General features: G+C 40.6%; 1 protein-coding gene across 3 annotated transcripts in view; it reads right to left on the bottom strand.

The window, feature by feature from the left end:
• Positions 1-20,329, bottom strand: part of LOC141110908 (carbonic anhydrase-related protein 10-like) — a 967,215-nt gene that overhangs the window by 340,378 nt on the left and 606,508 nt on the right. For all 3 annotated transcript variants that reach the window (XM_073602695.1, XM_073602696.1, XM_073602694.1), the window contains one exon: positions 11,671-11,766. In XM_073602695.1, coding sequence (XP_073458796.1) covers positions 11,671-11,766 — 96 coding nt within the window. The remainder of the gene's footprint in view (positions 1-11,670; positions 11,767-20,329) is intronic.

Here is a 20,329-nt window from a genome sequence, read left to right as displayed (position 1 = left end):
TGATTGTAGGATTGTTCCTTCCTTCCTTACCCAGCCCACTCGACAGAACAATACCATCACTCCTCTGAATCAGAATGGATGCCTCATCCACTTGCTTACATTCCAAATAACAAATCAAGGTTTAGCCAGTAGTGTGCCTCATCTAATAAATCAGAGCTTTACAGCAGTCATGAGACAAACCATAAATGTCTCCTCATTTGGCTAGTGAAGACAAAAGGGGTGTGCTGATGCACAGAATAATACAGACTTTGTGCAGATTTTTGGAAAGCCAACATAGGAGTCAGGAGGAGTACTGTAGGAGAAGAGGGTAACAGTGAATAATACAATATGGGGAGAATTAATTTAGAATATTAGAGAGGCAGCCACACCAACAGACAGATAGAGTGCAACAGACCCTAACATGAGATGAAGAAACAAAAGGGCAAGATCAAGGGTGAGATGTGGTGAAATCATTAAGGACAGGACAAAGAGAGACCCTGATGTAGTATAACTCTAAAAACATCAGCTGACCATTAAACTGGATGTGATTGTTGCCTTGGCAACTGAAACTGTACCAGTATACCTCTATTTACAGTCACTTACTTTTGTCTTTATTAACTCCCCCAGCCAAAAGAGTAACTTTTTTTAAGTGAAATATTTGCTGTTTCTGTATTCTGCCCTGAAGACCAGATGTACTGTATGCAGGATCATTTACAGTGCTCAGACATAAACCTTTTTTGTGAGCCATTGTTTGAAAAACCAAGTACTGTGTGGCGTGCAAACTTATTTTGTGAAATAAGAGGACTCCCTAGCTTAGTCTAAAAGCATATCTAAAGATTATTGTTTGATTTGGGCTACCTTATCTTCATACCTTACCTTGGCTTCCTTGTTTGTTTTTTTTATGTACAGTATATTACATGCCCTGTGCTTCTGCTTTTGTTTGGACTTTTTTTTGACTTTGGACTGTTTTTGCTCTGTGGTGCTATTTTTTACTTTGGTCTTTTCATCTATCTATCTATCATCTTTTACCAGTAGAGCAAACCCAAGGCTTGTATCACACCATTACTGCGGGACATCCAGATGTACATTACCAGATGGGCATGTAAACTAGTAAAATGGACACAGGTGGACAAAAAAAGTAAACCACAAACAAGTTGTAAAGTAACTGCATGCATTCAACACTAGAAAAACAATAACTAATAGCAAGTAATTTGTATTAGTGTAATATTGCATAGGCCCTACCCTAAAAGAAGCTACCTTTTTGAAATGGGTAAGCTTGTATCAGTAACTACCTATCAAAAAAGTGTGGCCCTTACATACTACACATGTAAATGTACTTCCTGTAAAAAGAAGTCAAACATCTCTGGTGAGTGTGCAATTTTTTTGGGCACCAGTGGTTTAAATAGAAGAGTCATTTTGACTTGTTATATTGGGAATAACATCACGTTAGACTTTTTTCTATATAACCTTTTTTTATAATTGGTGTGATTAACATTATTTATGCTATAGGAATATACATTAAGCACATATGTAGTTTGTAAGCGCCACAGTTTTTATGTACTATTTATTTCTGTAAAGGTGTCATTTTTCCACTTAAAGGGGCAACTACATCAGTTGAGTCATTTTTTGATGGTTCTTTATGAATTTGGTGCTGAACACTGGTTTGATTTGATATTAACTACCTATCATATCTATCCTATCTATCAGTAAAGTCATATATTTCTGATTTGTTACAATACCCAGTAAATAGTACCTTCTGTCATCAAGAAGCAATGCTTGATCTCAAGGAAATTGACTGTGCCTAGCAGTGGCATAACTCCTCATCACAGGGCACTCAAGAAACATTTTGATGGGGTTCCCACTACTTAGTGACACCCATTTTTAATGATATCTCTACAGCATCTGGCATTTGGCACCCCTAATAAATGCCCCTTTACCATTGGTGGGCACAAACCTCATTGCTCGTTGGTGTCTTATGTACCCCATTTACATTGATGGCTAGTAGACAGTCCCTTCTAACAGTACATTTTTAAAGGCCCACATTGCATTGTTGGTCAGTGTAAGAAGGGATGAGGCCAGCAGTAGGGTCTGATCTGTGTGAAATGGTATGGGGTTTGCAAGATGGCCACATCTCTACGCCAACATCTTAGTATTAGATGTTATTGCCTGATGAAAGAGCATGCATTCTCCGAACGCACACACCGCCCGCTCCACCACTGACTGGCTCTGTGTGCACCCGAGTGTCCAAGAAGCGCTAGGAGCCACCGGTGCTGCCGAAACCAACAGCTACCCACCCCTACACCGCAGCACATCCCCCCATTTATATTTGCCAATAAATGGTTTTATACTGCTGCACTTAGATGGTGCTGCTCTTTTCTTCTGTTTTTATGCACTTGCACTTGCTGAGTTCCTTCTAGTACTCTTTAGAGCCAGCAGCCATCAAGCACCAGATTTTAGATCTCCAGAGACATTTACTATCATTGATGGACTTTATCACTTACACAGACTGCTTTCCTTGGCTAAGCCCTGCCTAATGCCCTATTTATCCAACTTCCTGAGCGCCAATAGTTGTTTTCCTTTATGTTAGATGTGGATGCTGTCTCTCAGTGATGCCTGAACAAGAATGATCAGAAAAGATGATATAGTTACATAGTTACATAGTTACATAGTAGGTGAGGTTGAAAAAAGACACAAGTCCATCAAGTCCAACCTATGTGTGTGATTATGTGTCAGTATTACATTACATATCCCTGTATATTGCGGTCATTCAGGTGATTATCTAATAGTTTCTTGAAGCTATCAATGCTCCCCGCTGAGACCACCGCCTGTGGAAGGGAATTCCACATCCTTACCGCTCTTACAGTAAAGAACCCTCTACGTAGTTTAAGGTTAAACCTCTTTTCTTCTAATTGTAATGAGTGGCCACGAGTCTTATTAAACTCTCTTCTGCGAAAAAGTTTTATCCCTATTGTGGGGTCACCAGTACAGTATTTGTAAATTGAAATCATATCCCCTCTCAAGCGTCTCTTCTCCAGAGAGAATAAGTTCAGTGCTTGCAACCTTTCCTCATAACTAAGATCCTCCAGACCCTTTATTAGCTTTGTTGCCCTTCTTTGTACTCGCTCCATTTCCAGTACGTCCCTCCTGAGGACTGGTGCCCAGAACTGGACAGCATACTCCAGGTGCGGCCGGACCAGAGTCTTGTAGAGCGGGAGAATTATCGTTTTATCTCTGCAGTTGATCCCCCTTTTAATGCATGCCAATATTCTGTTTGCTTTATTAGCAGCAGCTTGGCATTGCATGCCATTGCTGAGCCTATCATCCACTAGGACCGCCAGGTCCTTTTCCATCCTAGATTCCCCCAGAGGTTCTCCCCCCAGTGTATAGATTGCATTCATATTTTTGCCACCCAAATGCATTATTTTACATTTTTCTACATTGAACCTCATTTGCCATGTAGTCGCCCACCCCATTAATTTGTTCAGGTCTTTTTGCAAGATTTCCACATCCTGCAGAGAAGTTATTGCCCTGCTTAGCTTAGTATCGTCTGCAAATACAGAGATTGAACTCTTTATCCCATCCTCCAGGTCGTTTATGAACAAATTAAATAGGATTGGTCCCAGCACAGAACCCTGGGGAACCCCACTACCCACCCCTGACCATTCTGAGTACTCCCCATTTATCACCACCCTCTGAACACGCCCTTGTAGCCAGTTTTCAATCCATGTACTCACCCTATGGTCCATGCCAACGCACCTTATTTTGTAAAGTAAACGTTTATGGGGAACTGTGTCAAATGCTTTTGCAAACTCCAGATACACCACGTCTATGGGCCTTCCTTTATCTAGATGGCAACTCACCTCCTCATAGAAGGTTAATAGATTGGTTTGGCAAGAACGATTCTTCATGAATCCATGCTGATTACTGCTAATGAAATCATTCTTATTACTAAAATCTTGTATATAGTCCCTTATCATCCCCTCCAAGAGTTTACATACTATTGATGTTAGGCTAACTGGTCTGTAATTCCCAGGGATGTTTTTTTGGCCCTTTTTAAATATTGGTGCTACATTGGCTTTTCTCCAATCAGCTGGTACCATTCCAGTCAATAGACTGTCTGTAAATATTAGGAACAACGGTCTGGCAATCACCTGACTGAGTTCCCTAAGTACCCTCGGATGCAAGCCATCTGGTCCCGGTGATTTATTAATGTTAAGTTTCTCAAGTCTAATTTTAATTCTGTCCTCTGTTAACCATGTAGGTGCTTCCTGTGATGTGTCATGAGGATAAACACTGCAGTTTTGGTTACTGAAGCCCCCCGATTCACTTGTGAAGACTGAGGAGAAGAATAAATTCAATACCTTTGCCATCTCCCCATCCTTTGTAACCAGATGTCCTTCCTCATTCTTTATGGGGCCAATATGGTCTGTCCTCCCTTTTTTACTGTTTACATACTTAAAGAATTTCTTGGGATTTCTTTTGCTCTCCTCCGCTATGTGTCTTTCATGTTCTATCTTAGGCATCCTAATTGCACCCTTACATTTCTTATTGCATTCTTTATAAATTCTGAATGCTGAGGATGATCCCTCAACCTTGTATTTTTTGAAGGCCTTCTCCTTTGCTTTTATATGCATTTTTACATTGGAGCATTGATAGTATGTGTTCTGTGACCAGAAGTAATAAATATTTGCATTTACACTTAAGTTACACTTAAACATTGCTAAGCATGAATGCACTAAGGATGACAAACTGATTTGACCTTAGGTCCTCACTGGTACACATTGATAATGTTATTAACATTAGGCTGATCAATTCCATATGCATATATAATACAAGAAATACTACTGATTCCTCCTAATTTTTGTGTAATTACAGTATTATAAAAGTCATAACATAAATCAACAACTCTATCTGTGAAGGGAAATAGTATTCCAACCTACTATCCTTATGTCCCTTGAGTGAAAAAGCTGCCTCTCTGTCAGAAATCCTCTAATGCTCTAAGAGCAGCCAATTTGAGCAGCCCTCTAGAACAGTGGTTCTCAACCATACTAGTGCCGTGACCCCTTGTTAAAATTTCCCAAGTTGTGGGGACCCCTAACAGTAAAATTATTTTCGTAGCGTGGGTCGTCAGCACCCAAGGCAAGACAAGTAATTTGCGCCCCTAACCCACGGACATTTAGCACTCCCTGAGTCCCTTCCACTCATATGGTATTAAAACCCCTTATGGTACATTTTAGGATGTACAACTCTTTCTCATTTGTTCTCCTTTCTTTCCGTTTTATCTCTCTCTATCCTAATTTATTGGTTTTTTTTCCCCAGCCCTCTCTCTAGCCCTTTTTTTTTGTTTTTTCTCTTATTCGTTTTCTCCCTTTTTTTTTTGTTCCTCCCCCTCTTTTCCTCTCCCTTCCATGTATTCTCTATTTTTATTCCTTCTCTTAGTCCTTTGTGGGGGGTGGGGGGAATGGGATGAGTGGCAGTGCTGGCAGGGAGTTAGGATGAGTTGCAGTGCTGGGGGGAGTTTTAATCAGCTTAGGTGCTCTTGATCAAGGTCATCTGCTGATCTGAGAACTGTAGTGGGGTCTTTTAATGGCAACTATAATCACAGGTAGCGTTACTCACTGTCTCTCCGGCTTCACTGTGTCTCCGACTTTGTGGTGTCTCCCACTTTGTGGTGTCTCGTAGCAGTGACACCTATGCCGAAGGAGATACCCTGTTTCCCCCAAAATAAGACCTAGCGTGATTGTCGGTGATGGCTGCAATATAAGCCATACCTCCCAAATAAGCCCTAGTTAAAGTCCTTGTAGGTCTTATTTTCAGGGTAGGGCTTATTTTCGGGGAAACAGGGTAGGGCTTATTTGGGGGGTAGGGCTTATATTGCAGCCATCCCCAACAATCACGCTAGGTCTTATTTTCGGGGAAACAGGGTAGGGTCTCCTCCAGTCCCTCCCACTTCACATTCCTCACCAGTCAGCTGACCTCTAGTCTCTGCCCCCCAGCCATGCCGTGAACTGAATGAGCGGCTGTGAAGAGGCTGAGTGGTTGGCCGCGGGCTCCAGGAACAGCCCAGCTGAGTGGCCACAGGCTCCAGGGACAGCCCTGCTGGGCGGCCGCAAAAAGGCTGGGAGAGCGGTGCGGGCTTCAGGAACAGCCCAGGATTCGGTGACCCCTGGCAAATCATTATTTGACCCCCGAGGGGGTCCCAACCACCAGGTTGAGAACCACTGTTCTAGAACACCTTTATGACCACTGAATATTTGCAGTAAAAAAAATATTTTTATATTGTCTTTAAAACAAGTCTCTATGTCATTAAAGCAAGAGTTTCGCAAATTGCTTTTGGGTCCAGCTGAGACTTGTCGGGGAATATTCCTTGCCCCTCTCCAGTCTCATAGAGCCTGGGATTTTTCCCACTGAAAGCATACCCGAAAGTAATTTTTAGCGTGATGATCACATCTTTACTTGCTTACTGTGTAATGTGTTTTCTTCTAGTATTTCAGACACTATAGTCAACATACACTATATTACCAAAAGTATTGGAACGCCTGCCTTTACACTCACATGAGCTTTAATGGCATCCCAGTCTTATTCCGTAGGCTTTAATATTGAGTTGGCCCACCCTTTGCAGCTATAACAGCTTCAACTCTCCTGGGAAGGCTGTCCACAAGGTTTAGAAGTGTGCCTATGGGAATGTTTGACCATTCTTCCAGAAGTGCATTTATGAGGTCAGGCACTGATGTGGATGAGAAGGCCTGGCTCACAGTCTCCACTCTAATTCATCCAAAGGTGTTCTGTCGGGTTGAGGTCAGGACTCTGTGCAAGCCAGTCAAGTTCCTCCACCCCAAACTCGCTCGTCCATGTCTTTATGGCAGGCGTCCCAATACTTTTGGTAATATAGCGTATTTTGTTAACACCATGCCCTTTGAACTGCTTTTTTCAGCACACCACTGTACATATATAGTGTCTACAGGGCACATAAAAAACAAAACAAAAACAAAAAAACTATTTGTGTGCTCAAAAATGCAGCTCAGGAGACATAGTTTGAACAAACCCCGAACAACTGCTATGGGAAAATCAATTACAAAGTGAGTGACCATGCCATGTCTAGGTTTATATAAAAGTATTGACGGTGCTATTAAGCAAATATTACCATCCCATGTAAACATATAGTTCAAGCTGTGTTCAACCTGAAAATCAAAAATGTATTACATTGCAGCTTACCAATCCTTAGATGTGGTGACTAGGCTTTTTTTTTAGGCTTTTCCCCTCTGTTTTTACCTAATGATCTGGCAAGTAATACATTTCCTGCATTAGAGTGCCTACACTTTGGATGAAGGAGCAACAGAGCCACCTTTGGACAGCAGCATTGTCAGTCTGGGGGGAGGGGAGTGCTAGATATACTAGCAGATTTAGATACACTAACAAATCAACGCCAAAATCCATATTTTTAGGGAATTACAGCAACGTTTTTTTTCCTTTTGGAATTAAGGTTTTACATAAATAAAACATGATCATTGCAATCACCCCTGTCAGTGTTAAATAATTTGTCTCTGTTGAGAATCAACAGTCTAAAGCCTCGTACACACAATCCGATCGTTGGCCAACCAGTGTCTGTTTTTTGTCCAAGGGCATGTGCCAGGAACTTGTCTTGCATAGGTACACAATTGTCGGCCAACAAACACAAACGTAGTGACATACTAGGAGGATTTTCTTTTTTTTTTTTCAAATAACAATTTTTTTTTATTAGACATAAAGATATATACAGACATAGGACAGTAGTGTCGCATGTAATTAAGTGCAACTGGTGGACAATCAATCTGGTAATCAATAAACTTCAGAATATAATCATCCAAGTACACTAGGAGGATTTTCAACTCTTGAGCGGCACTTTTTGGGCCCCTTCTGCTAATTTTGTGTTTAGTGAGCATTGGTTCCAAGCATGCGTGTTTGTACTTTTGACTTTTGTGTGATGGACTTGTGTACTGACGATATGAAAATCAGACAACAGGCTGTTGTCCGCCGAAAATTTACTAGCCTGCCATCCATCATTTGTTGGCCAAAAGTTGGACAACAATTGTCAGAAGGAGCGTACTAACGGTCAGATTTTAGGACAACAGTCTGTCAACAGACAATAAAAACACAGTAACAAATAGCAGCGCAGGTCACAGTATGGGGAATATAAAACACAATGCAAGTTCATCAAATAGTCCTTTGAGCCAATAAAGCTCTTTGTGAGAATGTGCAGTCTATATAGCAGGGCAGCCTTGTGGGGGGAGGTGAAGCCGCTCCAATATGTAGAGCGGCACAGTGGTGTAGTGGGTAGCAATCTCGCCTAGCAGTAAGATGGGTTGCTGGTTCGAATCCCAACCACGACACTACCTGCCTGGAGTTTGCATGTCCTTCCTGTGTCTGCGTGGGTTTCCTCCGGGTACTCCTGTTTCCTCCCACACTCCAAAGACATGCTGATAGGTTAATTGGATCCTGTCTAAATTGGCCCTAGTATGTATGAATGTGAGTTAGGGACCTTAGATTGTAAGCTCCTTGAGGGTGTAGGGACTGATGTGAATGTATAATGTATATGTAAAGCGCTGCGTAAATTGACGGCGCTATATAAGTACCTGAAATAAATAAAAAAATATGTAAGAAAGAAGAAAAACAGCAACAGGCGCCTCTTAGTAAGACTGTAACATTTAATGGCAAGTTAGCATTAAAACACTCACATGTAAAGACATGATTGTCCAGCGCAGGGGAGTCCAGTATAATCAATGAGTGATCTCTGCAGCCTGGATGGAAAGAAGCTTTTTTCCTCTGTGCTGTCGGCTTGTCGGTCCACAACACACTTCCGGGATTCGGTCGCGATCCAAAACGAGCATACGCGGTAAAGCGCGCTCCTTTCTCAAGAGCTTGAGAAAGGAGCGTGCTTTACCGTGCATGCTCTGAAATGCGTTGCTTTATCGCAGTACAGCCCATACCTTGAACTCTGCACTTCAGCCCTCCATGTGACTGTTTGGCTGCGCTGCAAGCCTCGTTGTGGATCGCGACCGAATCCCGGAAGTGTGTTGTGGACCGACAAGCCGACAGCACAGAGGAAAATAGCTTCTTTCCATCCAGGCTGCAGAGATCACTCATGGCTTATACTGGACTTCCCTGCGCTGGACAATCATGTCTTTATATGTGAGTGTTTTAATGCTAACTTGCCATTAAATGTTACAGTCTTACTAACAGGCGCCTGTTGCTGTTTTTCTTCTGTCAACAGACAATCCTCTGGCAACATTGGATCGTGTGTACGAGGCTTTACTGGCTAGGTAAATAAAAACTAAGATAAAAGAGAGAAAGCCTAAAAAGAAAACTATTACAGCCATCACATCTAAGAATTGGTAAGCTGCAAAATAATTAATGATTGCTTTTTGGTTTAAAACCACTTTAAAAACCATAAACAGAAATATGGTTTTATAATGTGTGTATATACTGTATATGTTGATAAGATTTGTATATAATATATTATATATTTTACAAGACCCTAGAAACATTTGGATGGTCCAGTTTGTTAAATTCTTATATTGTTTTATCACATCACTAATGCCGCATTCACACGGTTGGAATTTCTGACAAAAAATGTTCAATGTGAGCTTGTTGTCAGAAATTCCGACTGTGTGTAGGCTCTATCGGACATTTGTTGTTGGAATTTCGGACAACAAAAATTTGAGAGCTGGATCTCAAATTTTCCGACAACAAAATCCAAAAATTGTCGTAAATTCTGATTGTGTGTACACAATTCCGACGCACAAAATTCCACGCATGCTCAAAATCAAGCAGAAGAGCAGCACTGGCTATTGAACTTAATTTTTCTCAGCTTGTCGTACGTGTTGTACGTCACCGCGTTCTTGGCGATCGGAATTTGTGCGACCGTGTATATGCAAGACAAGTTTGAGCCAACATCCATCAGAAATAAATCCAGGATTTTGTTGTTGGAATGTCCGATCGTCTGTACGCGGCATTAGAGTAGAAGTTTGGTCAAAATCAAGCTAAGCCTAAACCTATTCCCACCCAGGGCTGGGACAAGGGATGAGCAGGAGAGGCTGTTGCCCTGGACACTGTGCTATCATGTGAAGTTTGGGGGCACCACAAGAAGATTGGGGGAGAATATGTGTTGGGAGGGGGCATTTGGTGGGGAGGCAGGAGGAAGGAATTGGTCTAGGAGGGGAAATTTGGGGAGGTGTGCTAGCATTGGAATTTGGGGGGTTTGTGCTAGAAAAGATAATATTTGAGGGGTAGAGGATTTGTGCTAGGAAGGGGGAATTGTTTTTTTTTTTTTTTTGAAGGGGGGGTAATCGTGTTAGGAGCATATGTGGAATGAGAGGATTGTAGTTAAGCATGCAGATTAGCACTCCATTTTTTGGGGGAGGGGATTTTTGCTGGCACATAATGTTCATACATCTTGGCGGGGCGCAATTTTGCACATTCAACCTGGGCTCTAGGTGACCTTGTCCCGGTACTGCTCCTATCCCCATTCTAAGCTCAATGCTAACTACCCTGTAATGAAAAGGTGTGTATACTCACCTAATCTAAGGGTGCTCTGGTCCAGCCTCATTATCTCCACAACAGCTAGCTTCATTGTAAAGAAGAGAGCAGCAACAAGGGCCGTAGAGCCTGGGTGGTGATGTCACTCACTAACTTTCTATGAATCATCCGTTGTCCACTGTCCCTCCTCTTCACTAAATGCTGGGAGCTGATCACGGGACCAGACCAGAGTGCCCTTAGTTTAGGTAAGTATACACATTTGTCATTTACAGGGTAGTTAGCATATGGCTTAGAATAGGGGGAGTAGTATTAAGCTGGGTTCAAACTAGCTGCGGCTCACAGCAGGGGGTACGTGTCTGTTCACCATTCCAGCTGTGGATCAGGTCCGAATTTTTGTCTGAATTTGGACCTAAAATTGACCAGAAGATGCACAGGACCCTTCTGCAATGCAGACCCCGGAGCTGTGTGAACCAGCTCCATTTAGGGCCTGCCACACTCTCCTGTCATGTGGATGCAGGAAATCCACATCCAATTTGCATCAGTGTGAACCCAGCCTTAAAGTGGATCTTCACTGCATCTGAGCCCTACAAACAAAAAACACTATTTGATTAATTTTTATATTCAAAACAAACTCGCCCATCCATCCATGTGTCTATGCTTCTTTTTGTTGCGAAATCACTTTAAAAAAACAACACCCTAGTATTTCTGGTTTCCTGGAAATCATCTGCCCTTAGCTCAAGCATGCATGCAGGAGAGTGTGCTTGGCTGAGAAAACCCCTCCTCCTCTCCTCCACTCCTCCTCTCCTCCCCTCCTCCGCTCATGAAGACTTATGGGATGTATGACATAATTTGCCTGGGCAAAAAACCAGGAAGTAACTGAAATTTAAAAAAAATATATTTTTAAAACAAGTAAATATGATATACTTTCCTATCTATGTACTAATGCCAGCAGCATTAAAAATAACTAATGTTGATTGGGAGAGTGAATTTTCACTTTAAGCTTAGTTAGATTTTGACCGGACTTTAATATGACATCGTAAGTGATATCTTCATGTAAAGATAGTCATGCATAGCACAAAAATATACATTTCTAATAAAAGTTGGAACAAAAACTTTCCTTTTTACTAAAAGAAATGACCAAAGTTTGAATGCAGTGTAGGAAAACACAGAACTCACATTCACGAGCAAAGAGATTATAGCCAGGCCATTGGGGTTGCGGGAAGCCTCGCTGACATTACTGTACAGATCCTGGTTATAATGAATCAGCTGTACCTGTAATAAGAGAATGATATCTCACAAGGTCAGTAACTAAAGAGAAGACAGAAAGTCAGAGGTCATAGTTACAAAGAGACAAGATGGATAAATAGGAACAAGGGAGATCAGGCATGGACAAGCACAGATTAATAGGTACATGGAAAAAGGAAAGGAAAGGAAAGAACAGTGAAATTTATACCAGCATGAGAAATAAAGACTCTGTAGGAAACAATGCTCAGAATTATTCTTGTGATAATATTTTAAAAATGATTTTAGTAGAACTTAATTAAGATACATTTTTTAGATATTGTATCCTTTCAGTATTTAGAGCTTTGCATACAACAAAATACAAGAAAGTATACAAAAAATAAATAAAACAGGGATTAAAAGTACACCATTGCCCTGCATCATAAACCCACATGAAGCATGTCTTAAATGCAAAGTGAGGGGAGCACAGCCAAAATATAATGAACATGATGGGGCTCCTTGTTGAATAGTTTTAAAAAGACTGAATATAATCAAAGTATTTAGAGTCCACTGATAGACTCAGGTTGGATCCATCTTTCAAAAAAATCCTGTAGGTAGAATGCCCTGTCCCCCATCCCCCCGCATCCCCACCCCATTTTTTTGTGAGAATTTATTCAGAGGTTGAATAGAGCTCTTTCTGTAACCAGATATACTCAATGCTCTCCCACTATGTGATACCCATGGATTGATAGTTTCATGGATACATGTTATAGAAAAATTAAATTATCTTTTGGTTTGTGCTTAAATGTAATTTCTACCTTGGGTATGGTTTTTTTAGGTGCTCAGAATCCAAATATATTTAGTAGCTCAATCATGCTATTATTGATATGATAAGAACAGGAATATTTCACTGCACAGATGCCAAAAATGGCTCTTATGGTGAAAACTACACACGTGGCATGCAGTAGTGATTGAACACACATGATCACACATTGCTCCAAATATGTGTGTGAATAATCACTAATTTCTCCTACTTATGAAATATAGGTAAGGGTGATACAATTATTTTGCAAAACGATTTAACCAGTTGTTGAAAGTGATCTTTTTTGCGCCCCCCCAAATCAATGTGATTCTACTGAGATACCAATCAACAAACTATTATTATTCTCAGTAGGAAGGTGATTTAATTGCTTGTGTGTCCCTGGCCTCATTACATAGGAAGTAATTTGTTCCATCTGTTTAGTAATCAATCGCTACTTAATCACTAGTGGTAAACACTGTCTCCGAGCTAACTTTGATACTAATTCTTACCAGTCTTGACTACAATTTCATTTTGGCACAAAAATAATGCCTCTTAGATTCCCTAGAACTTGCGTTATTGCTGTATGTACTCCCTCAATTTCTGAGTGGTCACTGGAATAGGAAATCAGTAAAAATCTCCTAAACATCAATAAAAAACTGATAAATATGTTCTAACCTGTCCCAAAAACCAAAAGTGAAAAAAAATGGGGCTGGAGTTCCTCTTTAAGCTCCCCTGCTACTCAATATATACATACATACACACAGTTAATTGGGGGAAAAGATCTTTGCATATGACTTTACAGCTAAACCAACTTACAGAGGTGACCCCAATGAATTTTTCTTCCTGGTCCTTCCTCGAGTCCTATCGAAAAATCCATTCGTCTGCTAGTCCGACGGACGAAAAACGACGCAAGGGCAGCTATTGGCTACTGGCTATGAACTTCCTTATTCTAGTCCGGTCATACGTCATCACATTCGAATCAGTCGGACTTTGATGTGATCATGTGTAGGCAAGTCCGTTTCGTCGGAACTCCGTTGGAACTTTATCAAAAAGTCCTTCGGAGTTCAGTCCGTCGAAAAGTGCGGCATAAGGCAACAGGAGGTGTTTTCACTCACTAGCATTTTTCTGCAGCCAAATTGGATAGCCTTTCCCTTTAATAGAAGCAGCATGCTTTCAAATCTGTTCATTCTGCAGATGTTCCCCATATAAGAAGAACTAGCTACCTGCATAGAATTGTTAATACCATGTGCTAAATGAAGCATAATTGTTATCTGCAGTTAGTTCATTAAGATAACAGTTGCATTGCATGATGAGCACTTCTAAAACACCTTCTGTTTAATATGTTACTATGGGGATGATTAAATACTCGGTTAAAGCTCTTCCTAGACAGAGATAGCTACAGACAAAGTTGTAGGGTACAAGTAAATAAATGCAGCATAAAATATTAACATTATTATTATTATAAAATATTAAAATGATATCTATGTAATAAAAGAAATGGCTTGTTCAAAAAAAGAAGAATTAATTAGGTTTTCTTTTACTCCACATGATTTCTCCTGAGTGTTTTCTTATGTATCCATAATCTGCTTCCATCTCTAGGCAACAAACAGCCCATTTATCTTGATGTAGAATTTCTGCAGCTGGGTTCCATGATTTTTCTGACACATAAATCAATGGCCTGCTACAACTGTGGTCCATTTGGCTGCTAACACGATTTAATGGTTAAGGTTATAGATGAGAGTAAAAAGACAATGAAAATTATGTTTGTATCTCTATGAGCAGATACAACTGATATTATACATCGGTATGTAAATAGCCTAATATTTATCTGCCACTTACAAGAAGGTTAAAATTACTCCACTAAACTCTAATTACCCCTATACAAATATAGATTGAGATGATATGGGCAGATCTGTCTAGACAAGTGGTTCTCAACCCTAGTCCTTGAGTATCCCCAATAGGCCATGTTTGAAGGTTTTCCCTTGTCTTGCACAGGTGCTTTAAATCAGAGTCAATGACTTGATATTTTGGACAGCTATTTTATCTAAAAGACATTCCCAAAACATGGCCTGTTTGGGGTACTTGAGGACTGAGGCTGAGAACCACTGGTGTAGACAACCAACCCTGTAAGTTTACAGAATCATCTGCAGCGTTCAATAGATTTTCATACCTGGATGTCCAACCACCCTTTAATATTCATGGCCATCCTTATTATGCCAAGTCACAGATTATAAACTTAGGACAGACTGTATTTTAGAAGATGTGTTTACCTATAAGGTTCTTAACTAATGTTAGCCATATACAATTTGAATTTCTTTTTATTCCTGCTGAATCCGTCTGCACCACCCAACTGTACCAAATTGATTTCACAAAGCTTAAGAGAAGTGAAAAGTTGCTGGTTAGACAGTGACTGCATGCTATCAGATGCAGTCACTGTTTGGGTATTTAGATAACTATGGATGATGTGACTGTCTGAATACATTAGCTAGCATTGCAGTTTCCTCCATCCACACTGCTTATGGTTAGCCTCACAGTGTTGAACACTTTTGCAAATTGGTCTTGAATAGATCATAATATTATTATTATTTTAAAAGATTTACTGTATATAGCGCCAACAGTTTGCACAGTGCTTAATATGGTTAGAACCACAGTTATTTTTTTTTATGCTGTCTATGTCCCTGCTGAGAAGATTTTTCCCTCACTTTTTGTCACAGTAGCTACCTTAAAAGTAGAGGAATTTTCTCAACAGAGACTCAACAGAGACACACATAGCAATTTATAGAAGTTCTAAGCCCTTAATACTCTACAAAAAAAAAATAATAATTGTTTTCTCTGTCACTATGAGAGAAAGAGAAAGAGATACACCTTACCTGTCCTGGTGACTAAACAGGGAGTTCTGGTTAATGTTGGCCTTTAAAACCCAATGGAATGTTTAGCATAAATCAGCTAAATATATTCCAGGTGCATTAAAACAAAAGGTGTACAACATTTTACAGTTATTTTTCTTGAGCAAGCAATCACAGCCTGAACAGAAAAGCCATTTCCCTGCCAGCATAGAGCAGAGACGGATCCTTGTACTCGTCATGGAAGTAGTGGCCCCCCTACAGAGGCCCAGCAAACCAATTCCCAGGGCAAGGTCACCTGGCATTCAAGGTGAGGTTGCCACAATACAAACCCTCCCCCCAACTATTTAAAGGGTTAATTTTCAGAAAAAGGGAAAAAGGTGAACTAACACCCTATACCGTCCCCACCCCCTCGGCTCCTGCTGTACTTGCCTCCAAAGGTGATGAGCTGTCAGTGTCCACTAGGGATGAGCCTGATGTTCGAGTCGAATGTAAGTTCGACTCGAACATCAAGTGTTTGCCTGTTCACCGAATAGCGAACAATTTGGGGTGTTTGCGGCAAATTCGACAGCCGCAGAACACCCTTTAAAAGTCTATGGGAGAAATCAAAAGTGCTAATTTTAAAGGCTTATATGCATGGTATTGTCATAAAAAGTGTTTGGAGACCTAGGTCCTGCCCCAGGGGACATGTATCAATCAAAAAGTTTTAAAAGCGGCTGTTTTTTTCGGGAGCAGTGATTTTAATAATGCTTAAAGTGAAACAGAAAAAGTAAAATATTCCTTTAAATTTCGTACCTGGGGGGTGTCTATTGTATGCCTGTAAAGTGGCACATGTTTCCTGTGTTTACAACAGTCTGAGAGCAAAATGACATTTCTAAAGGAAAAAAAGTCATTTAAAAGTACTCGCGGCTATAATGAATCCTGGCAATACACATAAAAGTCATTGAAAAAAACGGCATGGGATTCCCCCACAGTCCATTACCCTTCGGGTCTGTATGAATATTAAGGGGAACCCCGAACCAAAATTTTTAAAAAGTGGGGGCGGGGTCACTTGGTTACGTAACTGGGTGGCCCCGCCCCCCTCTGACGCTAAGGGAAAGCCATAGGGATATCCCCGTGCATCAGATGGGGGTGTGGTCACCTGGCGATGTCATCGTGTGGCCCCGCCCTCAGTTATAAATGAGCTGTCACCTGAGAGGCCAGTCTTTACGGTGGGTGCCTCCAGATTCTGATAAGCCCCCCGCCTGCAGACCCCCACAACCACCCGGCAAGGGTTGTGGGGATGAGGCCCTTCCCCCATCAACATGGGGACAAGGTGCTTTGGGGGGGCGCTACCCCAAAGCACCCTCCCCATGTTGAGGGCATTTGGCCTGGTACGGTTCAAGGGGGGGCACTCTCTCGCCCCTCTTTTCCTGCGGCCTGCCAGGTTGCGTGCCTCAGATAAGGGTCTGGTATGGACTTTTGGGGGACCCCACGCCATTTTTAAAAAAAAATTGGTGCTAGGTTCCCCTTAATATCCCTACCAGACCTGAAGGGCCTGGTATAGAATTTGGGGGGACCCAACTCATTTTTTTTTAAATTTTGGTTCCGGGTTCCCCTTAATATTCATACCAGACCCTAAGGGTCTGGTAATGGACTGTGGGGGAATCCCATGCCATTTTTTTCAATGACTTTTATGTGTATTGCCGGGACCGACAATTCATTATAGCCGCGAGTACTTTTAAATGACTTTTTTTCCTTTAGAAATGTCATTTTGCTGTCAGACTGTTCTAAACACGGGAAACATGCGCCACTTTACAGGCATACTATAGACACCCCCCAGGTACGAAATTTAAAGGAATATTTCACTTTTATTGTTTCACTTTAAGCATTATTAAAATCACTGCTCCCAAAAAAAAGGCCGTTTTTAAAACTTTTTTTTGCATTGATACATGTCCCCTGGGGCAGGACCCAGGTTCCCAAACACTTTTTATGACAATAACTTGCATATAAGCCTTTAAAATTAGCACTTTTGATTTTTCATGTTCGTGTCCCATAGACTTTAACTGTGTTTGCGTGTTCAAACAAATTTTTTGCTTGTTCTCATGTGCTGCTGCGAACCGAACCGGGGGGGTGTTCGGCTCATCCTTAGTGCCCATACAGTCAGTGTAGCAGTCTAGGTTTGATTGAATGCATGATTATGATTGGTCAGCACATGACCGCTTTGACCAATCAGCTGCATGGGCATTTACAGGTCATCAACCATGAAAGTAAGTACAGTGGTGCAAGAAAAAATGCTCTGCACGTGGTTAAAGCTGCTCAAAAATGTTTTAGGGTTTGTTTTTTGTCTAAACTCCACCCACATGACACATCCTTAAGAAAAGTGTGCTGGAATGTTCACAATAAAGAAGACTTCTGCTGTGTTCTGCCCATATCTGACATTTCAAACAAGCAATTGTTCCCACTATGGTAGCTCTTTTCCCCGAGTCACTTTGGGTTCTCTGAAGACCAGTCAGCTCACCTGCCTAAAAAGTCAGCACAAATCTCTTGGGGCACTGGCCCTGCACATAGGCAATTGTTAGTCATGCAATTAAAAAAAGTTATGCCTTCATGTGATTTCATGTATTCATGCTTAGACATTTTAAAAAATGCAAAATGTTAAAGGCTGTGCTTCTGTTTTCCTGCTTTAACAAATGTAGTGTGGTTTACAGTATAGTGCAGTGCTGTTATTGTAATCTAGCTATTGTGTATTGGTTTCAGTATGGTTTCAGTTCTTGACAGTTTTACTGTAATTGAACAATATTTTCTGTTTTACCAGGAGCTGAGCTGTGGAAGTTGTGCCCAGAAAAGGAAAGCAGGGGACAAAGGACTAGTGTGGAGACAGCCATCTTTGAAGAAGCAGGGCTTCCCCTACAGACTGATGATCTGACAACTAATGGGACATTATTCACAAAGACACATAATGAATAAAGCAGGAACAGAGTGATTCTTTGCACTGCAGGCCTTCAGGTGCACAACAATGAACAGTGGCCATTTCACCAAATTTTGCCCCAACTCACCTGAGAAAGGAACAACTAACATTTATAGATACCCACTGTCAGATAGTCTTTACTTTTGAGGTTCAAATGCTCTTTAATGCCAGCAATAGAAAATTGGGCAAACTTTTATTCCTGCCCCTGCCTGTACAAGGTCTCTGTCTTTTTTTTAGAGAAATGTCAAGGTGTTATTGCTTTCTTTGCTCAAGGCCCCAACCAAAGAATCACAGGCCAACAAATCTCTATGAGTTACTTAATTATACTACAAAATCTGATTACTCGGGACCTCTAAATTAAACCAATGACACAGAAAAATGATGGCAACTGTTCATGGTGAAACTGATTTGGAGCACATACTACTGTCCTGTCCCATGAGACTGCTTCCATTGCTTCTCATATGTTCCAGTTGAGGTGACTGATCACTGGTAATTTAATTTGCCTGATTTAGTTGCTGTATGCACTTAGAAATATTGATCCATGTTTTGTTAAAACATATTCATCATATTATTGTTTGCCTTGATTTTCCAGTCCTTAACTGGGTTATAACAGACCAAAAAGCAACAAAAAGCAAACTCTTAAGACTGACTTTCTCTTGTTCTTCTGCTGATCAGATGGATCATTTCTCCACTTCAGCCACCAAAGTTCGTGTTTGGTAAAACAAACAAGATCTGTTCCATCAGACGACCAATTGAAAACAACAAGCAATTAAACAATATAGCTGGATCACCTAATTTAAGCTCATAAGTAATCTTTTACCATGCAATTTATCTCATTATAATTAACTCAAATGGAAGAAGAACCCCAGTTAACTTGCTCAACCTGTAAGCCAACATGAGAATCAAGTGTGATTTTGTATCGCAAGTACAAAAACTGAAAGATCCATTAGGATACTATCAGTGCATGACACATGATATAATGTAGGAACAAGTGGAGAATGAGCAACCAGGAGATCATACATAACTCAGATGTATAAGGAAATAATTATAAAGAAATAGGGGAGGGACAAAGAAGGAAAAAGGAAGGACAAAGATGAGATGCATCAGTGATGTGAAAAAACCTAATAGGGCTGGAAGTAGAAAGATTAAAGTCAAAGGAGAGAGTGGGGGTCAGTTAAATTTGCGAAGGAGGCTTGAATTCTTCAAGGGTGAGGGATGATGAAGTTCTTCAAGGGTTGAAGTGCCATAGAGAGAGGAAAAGAAGACAGAATGAACCTAAAGCATGAAGAAAAAGACATGGTGACAAAGTACAGACATTAAAAGCTAAAAAGGATAAAATACCTGCACTGTAAGAAGAGAGGCAGGAGTTTCAGCTGTGGCAAGACCTGGGTACAACATTCAAGTCCAAAAAGCATGATAAAGGTGTTGTGAATCAGTTTTATTTGGTGCAACTGCATCGTGCATCGTGCAACCCATTCTGGAGACTTAACCAAACATATATTGCACTATGATGGTTTGCAGGGGTTATCAGATTTATTGACTGGGTAATAAAAAAAATACATGTACATGATCATTTGGTACTGAATATATTTTTCCCAGATATGCCTTTTTCTTGGCTTAAATCATTTTAGATTTGCAGTTTTACTAACAAAGGGCCCTGGTGGCACCTGTTAAAGTTAATCTGATTGAATGCAGTCACTGTTCAATCCGCAATTTTCCAGCCGATTCTTGATTTTTTAGTCAAAGTTTCTTAAGCTTGGTGGTGCCGACAGGACAGCAGAAATCATCTGAAATTCTTGTCACCCTTGTATTAGTGTTTAGTTTCTTATTTGCAATTTTACTTAGTAATTGATATTTATGCTTCTTATGTTTTTTTTATAACATTAAAGTAATCTAGTAATGTAAAAACATTACTGGAAAACAGAAATGCCTTATATTGATTTGTTCATGCATTGCTGTGTTATTTTATTATTTTGGATTATTTCTGGATCATAGAAGCTCTAGGGTGGTAACTGTGTT

Source organism: Aquarana catesbeiana, linkage group LG10 (genome assembly GCF_042186555.1).
Source record: "Aquarana catesbeiana isolate 2022-GZ linkage group LG10, ASM4218655v1, whole genome shotgun sequence".
In the NCBI taxonomy this organism is placed as follows: Eukaryota; Metazoa; Chordata; class Amphibia; order Anura; family Ranidae; genus Aquarana; species Aquarana catesbeiana.
This window is presented reverse-complemented; position numbering and strand designations above follow the sequence as displayed.